General features: G+C 45.0%; 1 protein-coding gene across 5 annotated transcripts in view; it reads left to right on the top strand.

Annotated features, from left to right (window-relative positions):
* Window positions 1–5916, top strand: part of Aagab (alpha and gamma adaptin binding protein) — a 41298-nt gene extending 35382 nt beyond the window's left edge. For all 5 annotated transcript variants that reach the window (XM_013117457.3, XM_040739805.1, XM_021230402.2 and 2 more), the window contains exons 7-10: window positions 686–785; window positions 3044–3148; window positions 3595–3644; window positions 4226–5916. In XM_013117457.3, the coding sequence (XP_012972911.1) occupies window positions 686–785; window positions 3044–3148; window positions 3595–3644; window positions 4226–4303 (333 nt within the window). In that variant the 3' untranslated portion in view covers window positions 4304–5916. The remainder of the gene's footprint in view (window positions 1–685; window positions 786–3043; window positions 3149–3594; window positions 3645–4225) is intronic.
* The last annotated feature ends 730 nt before the right edge of the window (window positions 5917–6646 follow it).

Raw genomic sequence — 6646 nt, forward strand, 5'->3', positions numbered from 1 at the left:
TTCTTTAGCTTCTATTTAAGAGGCAGCAGAGAACTCAGCAGCTGAAAGGAGGCTCTGAAGCACCCCATTGTGCTTGACCCCTGTTGAGGGAATGCTGGTCCAGGTGTATAGAGCCTTGTAATGGTCAAGGCTGTGGGCATTCAAGTACCATATGATTAAGTCATGACTGTCCCTCTAGCGGTGATACAGTTGGCAGGTGCTCACTCAGGGATAGCGGGTAGAGTTTTTGCTAGAGCACTTTTTTAACTATACAAGGATTTCCTTGAAGCATCATCTTACTGTCAGATTGTTATGTAGAAAACAAACATGAATCTTTTTCAATACTTGTTGAACCAAGGTCCTGAGTCAAACCCAAGTGAGCTGACATTCCAATTCATCCTCTGTCCTCAGTAGCTCCATTCTGCCAGCCCATAACATGTATCTTAAATGATACAAACCAAACATGTTTTAGTGGCCAGTAGCAAGATCCTAACATTCATGGTTTTTCCTTGAGGGGAATAGCAGCTGGGATGGTGGCTTTGCAGCCTTTTGTGTTTGAATGTGACCTCATTCCTATTTGCTTCCTCCTTCGTGTTCTGTTATTGCTTCTTCACACCTAGCTGGGTATGGGAAGAATGAACTCTTTTGGATTTTTCACTGAAATAGCTTACTGTTAAATTGTTGGCTTCTATGTATTTCCCCCTAGGAGCAGGCCCCATTGCCAGCAGCTGAGAGGAAAGAGTCCCTTCCCGGCCATCATGGTGGTGCGTGTGGCTCAGCAGGTGCACAGGTTGACAACATTGTAGGTAAGTTCCTCCATGAGCTCCCCAGAGATAACAGCAGAACTCAGAGTAGACACCAGGACAGAAAACATTGAGGGGAAAATTAACTTCAAACATGGAGAAAATGAACGGCATACCCACTGGACATGAGCCCCCTGTGACTGTCCATTTAGCTAACTCATTTAGCTTTCCTTCCCACTCTGACATTCAAATGGCTGTCTGTGAAGGCCACCTGTGACCTCTGTGCCACTAACACTAGTATTCCCCATCCTCATCTTGATTGAGCAAGGGTCTTTAGGATTGTGACTGGCATTTCACTGACATGCTGTTTTCTCTTCACTCACCAACAGTGTCTCCTGGTTTCCCTCCTGGATGTCTTCGTAGGATTGTTCTCCTTTCCTCAAACTTTAAATACTGCTGTCTTCAGTGCTCTGTATAAATTCCTTTTTGTTTGTTTGTTTGTTTGTTTGTTTTTCGAGACAGGGTTTCTCCGTGGCTTTGGAGGCTGTCCTGGAACTCGCTTGGTAGACCAGGCTGGTCTCCAACTCACAGAGATCCGCCTGCCTCTGCCTCCCGAGTGCTGGGATTAAAGGCGTGGGCCACCAACATCCGGCCTAAATTCATTTTTTTAGCATATTTTTTAAAGCACAAAGTGACTCTGTCTTTGTCTCTAGTTCATTTACCATCTCTGTGCACAGATAAATCAGAAATGTCATCTTTGGCCCTGTACACCAACAGCTGACCTGGTGTGCACTGAATCAAGACACACTTTATGACCCCAGATGCACTTAAACAAATTGTACGGCAGTGTGGTAAATGAAAAGGATTATAAATCACCATCTTTGTCTTCAAATTGTTTATGGACAGGTGTATAGAGCCTTGTAATGGTCAAGGCTATGGGTATTTGAGTACCATATGATTGGGTTCAAGTCATGGCTGTACCTCTAACAGTGATACAGCCTTTAGTAGTTGATTCACCTCAGTGGTCCGAGTTTCTGCCTCAGTTAAGCAGGAGTAAGCAATCTGCTCCCCAGGAGTGTTATAAAGTGGAAATACATTCTGGTAGGTTAAAGTACTCCATTTTGATGAAGGTGTGGCCAGTAGTGTAGTTCAGTGGTAGAGTGCTTACCAAGCATGTGTAAGGCCCTGGGTTTGATCCCTGGTGCTCCAAAAATGATGGTGGGGAGACAGAGGGAAGGGAGAACAGGTGGACAGAACTTTGAACATAAGGGAACGGGAACAGATAGATATAAGGGAAAGGGGAATGGATGGACTGAGTGATAGGTGTAAGTGAAGGGGGGTGGGTGTAAGGAAAGGAAGAATGGATGGATGGAATGATGGATGTAAGGGAAGGGGATGGGTGGACAGAGAGATGGATGTAAGGGAAGCGGAAACTGATGGATAAAAATGTATAAAGCAAGCTTCTCTCAGTACTGCATGTGTTCACTGCAGTAGGGGTAGAAAATGTTAGAAAACCAAGGGGCCCACACAAATGCTGCCACAATTCTGCCAGCAGTAGAAAGAATCCGAGGATGGAGTCCTGGGCACTGATGGTCAGAGAAGCCACTGTCATTGTCACAAATATGACGGGGCTGGAGAAATGACTGGATAGTTAAGAGAGTATACAGCTCTTACAGAGGACCTAGGTTTGATTCCCAGCACCCACATCCAGAGGAGGCCCACAGCCACTTAAGGCCAGCTTCAGGAGATCCGAGGCCCTCTTCTGGTCTCTGCCAGCACCTGCACTCACATTCACACATCCACTCACAGGCACACATGTATATATGCATAATTAAAATAAATCTTTTTATTTTTTAAGTAATATGCTGAGGTAGAAATGGCAAAGGATTTGTATTAAGAAAACATGATTCAAAACAGTACCACCTCTGGCATTTATGTGAGTTCATTTTTAAACATGGATTGCTTTGTTTTTCGTCTACAAGTTGTAGAAAATGATAATTGTCCTGCTAGGCTTAGGTGTGGCCGTTTGTAATGGTGGATGTTGACATGATCATACTGGTCCCTGTTGAGAGTGTAGGAAGGGAATATTGCCTTTCAGAGAAAGTTGCTTGAGCAAGTCACATCTCTGGATGGAAGTAGTGTCCTCTACTTCATCACAGTGCTGTGGGGATGAAAGTGAGCCTCCAGCAGCTTGGCAGGGCTCTGTGCAGCCTGTGAAGCCGGCGTGTGTCAGCACTCAGCTATTGCCCACACTCACGAGAGTTAGTGCTGCCTGGTACCCAGCATGTATATAAGGAACGTGTGGCCAACTCTGGTTTCAGATCCCATGTTAGACCTGGATATTCAAGAATTAGCGAGTCTTACCACTGGAGGAGGAGATCTGGAGAACTTCGAGAGGCTCTTTTCAAAATTAAAGGAAATGAAAGGTAATTATCTCAGCACGTCTCAATCCTTTCATGTTGATGCTTTTCTAGTTTATGTGGTAGCAACTCACTTTGTAATGGCTAGATTGGATTCTGAGCTTTGGGCTTGAGAAATTTAGCTGCTTAGGAGATTGGACCATTTTATTGGTAAAAATTCCCTGAGGAAAAATTTCCTGTCTTGATTCTCTTCCCCCTCATTTTCCCTTCTTCGTAAGTGTGTCTCTTTTTTCATTGAGTCTCATTATCACAGCATCTGTCAAATTCCCACCAATTCACTCACATCCCATCTGGAAAATTTGGGAGACTCAAGCTTCCTAATGGCTGTAATGACTATACCATGAGCATATGTCGTAGAAACCCATCTACCATCTTCAAGTGTTAGCACACCCATGCACTCTAGATTCTGCTGTGCTATTAGACAAATTTCTTAAGATATATTTTCCCCCTAGACAAGGCTGCGACGCTTCCTCATGAGCAAAGAAAGTTGCATGCAGAAAAGGTGAGAAGACCCAGCAGGTATTTATCATCTACAAAAGGTCTTCCCTGTGACATGTGCACCACCACAGGGCCATAGTGTGAATGTTGCACTAGATACTATAGCCAGCTGGATGCTTATTTGTACAGTAGTAACACAGTTGCTACAGTCAAACTGACTTTTCTTCAGTGTGTGTTACGTGACATGGAACCTTCACCAGTACTCAGGGTGCTTACCTTCCTGTTAGACTGGAAAACTCTGTTTTTTTGTTTGTAATTGCCAAAGCAACTCATGTTTTTGGCAAGAAACTGACATGATTGGTGACATCTCATTATATGAGCTGTGTCCATTCCGGACATTGAGGCCACCTGCATGCTCATGTTTTTGCTTTTGTCAATAATGAAGCTTCACACTCATGTGCAGCCCTGATCACAAGTGTAGCACATGCCTAGTACAGTGGTCTGGGCCAAAGGCTGCCTGGGGATTTTAATGTGTGTTGCTGGAAGGCCAAAGTGTAGAATTACAGACCTCAGTTCAGGTGTGGCATATGAAATGGTCTGAAGGTTAGTTGTTAGTCTGAAACTTGTCACATGTTTTATTCACAGGTAGCCAAAGCCTTCTGGATGGCAATAGGAGGAGACCGAGATGAGATCGAAGGCCTGTCTTCAGATGAAGAGCACTAAATTCTTCCTGCTAGGTTTGACTGATTGATGCCAGCACTGTGCACTCAAAAGTGCTTCCCATGTCAACCAGGTTCTGTTCTGCCAAGATTGCCATTATCATGCTGGCCACCTGACTGGTTTGGGGGGTTCCCTTAACTGGACTTTTAGAAAAGAACTAGGAAAAAAATCTTTGTTCCTGGGACGTAAGTGAATGAGGGGTGAAATGACAGTATTGAGACATCTTTGGGTCTATATTCTTCGTGCCAGGGTAGAATGAGTCTTAGAGGTCTGTAGTACAGGAGAGCCAGGTGTCAACGAGCACACTGTGGTCCCAGCACGGGTGGAGTGGGAAGGTGGGGACTCTGAAGCCAACATGGGCTCCATAGGAGGCCTGCTTCTGTGCTTGATCTCCTGCATCCCCACTGAAGGTCTGAAGGCCAGGAGCTTGTGCGGTTCCCTGTGTGCTTCCTCTAGTCCCCACAAAGAGCAAGGCTCTGAGCTAAGATGGATGTTGTTGAGAAAAAAAGGAGGCATCTGTAGATCTAGTGTGTGCCTAGGGAGTCCTGGGGACAGGTGACTTATGGGTTTGTCTCCAAGCAAGTCCTTATGGACATTGTAAGTTCAGTGTCTTCTGCCACAAAGCAGTAAAGTCAGGTGTATATCTAAAAGAAACAGAGGCAAAGGTTTCATCCTCTGGGGAGGGTAAACCACCCTTTTCCCTTCTGCAGGACAAGGGCCCTTAGTGCAGCCCTGTGCAGGCCAAAGGAGCAGCGGAAGTTGGTTCTGAGCATGCTGTGCTAACATGCTGGTGACAGTACTTTTCTAACCAAGCATTTTCCCCAGCCATTTGAGATTTCAGAGCTGCTTGGAAGCCAGAGATCACTGTCAGAGCACTAACTCCAAGTAGGGGAAGGTGAGCCCTCAAACAGCCAGGTCCTGAGCCATGGCTTACTCTCAGGGCGATTGGCTCCTCTGCACCCCTCCAGGGCCCAGCCCCATGGAAACCCCTTTGTCCTTTCTCCTGTGTTGTGTATGAGTGCATCAGCCCCAGGAGAGCACAAAGCAGAGTTTTAAAGAAAGAGAGGAAAGTACAAGATAAAGGCCCTTATTCTGTCTTCATAGACACTTCCATGAGGCAGTTTCTGAACAGGTGCAGCCCATGGGCTGAGAGCTGGCCCTGATTTAGTGTGAGGAAACATGGATTAGATCACAAACAGAAGCAAGACTCACCTGCCCTGGGTTCCACTGATGGGACCTGAAACAGATGCTTGGCCAAGCCAGAACCACCACAGGGCAGAGATATCATCTTAGTGATGGTAGTAGCATTCAAGCAAACAGTGGGTGATGGTTTGCTATGAGTCCTGGTGTCATCATATCCTCCCCCCTCCCGCCCCCATTGATCTTGGAATCTTTGAACTTGGGTTTACCCGTTCAGTAGGGCTGATACTTTGAAGTAAGTGCATTAGCCATTGGTTAAGAAAGAAAATTAGGGAAGTTGGCTCTGAGTTGCCAGGAAGGCAGAACATGTTTTTCTTAAAACATGATTAAGAAAAAATAAACTAGAAAAGTTTATTTGTATTTGATTTTGCTAACTAAACAAAGCCAGGTAATTAAAAGATGATTTATTTATAAAATCTGATGTGTATTATATGCTTGGGGGAGGGGCATGAGTTGGGGAAGCCTGGTGTACAAAGTGTAGGCATACAAAGAGTCTAAAGAGTTTGTCAGCTGTATGTGATGTCTACTCCTGAGACCTCAGCTGATTATCAGGGATGTTGGCTCTTCGTGGGAATGCTGAGGGGCAGAGTATCTACTAATGGCTTAGTTTCTGAGCTGATGCTGTGGTAACTGGTGCTTTCTTCTCAAGTGTCCTGTACACATAACTTAGACTTCCAGAGTGGATGGAAAGTAAGAGACTGGCTTTCTATCTTAAATACCTCTGCATTTCTATAACAATGCTGGGTACATAGTAGGCCTACAATTTTTGTTGGCAGGTATGGTCTTCCTGGTGGAAAAGATCACAGAGTCTGATGATCCATGAGTTCTGGAAACTAAAGAGAGAGACAAGAGTCAAATTTTTCTTGCCTGAGACAATCACGTTATGTAATAATTTCAAAGTGATGAAGGCATGGCTATTTTTGTAATTTTAAAATATGGCAGAGTATGAGAAGGTTGACAGAACCAACTGGCTTGCTCTCTATTTATAGGACTTGGCCACATCTGATCCAGAGAGAGTGAAGATTGGGGGAAATGGGGCTCATTTAGATGGTTGAGTAATGTAGGATGTGGTTCAAGGATCACAGAGTGGACACCAGTCCTTTCCTGAGAACTGCTCATGCATGAGGAAGATGTGTGCCCAGTGTC

This window comes from Mesocricetus auratus, unplaced genomic scaffold (assembly GCF_017639785.1).
Source record: "Mesocricetus auratus isolate SY011 unplaced genomic scaffold, BCM_Maur_2.0 Super-Scaffold_100691, whole genome shotgun sequence".
In the NCBI taxonomy this organism is placed as follows: Eukaryota; Metazoa; Chordata; class Mammalia; order Rodentia; family Cricetidae; genus Mesocricetus; species Mesocricetus auratus.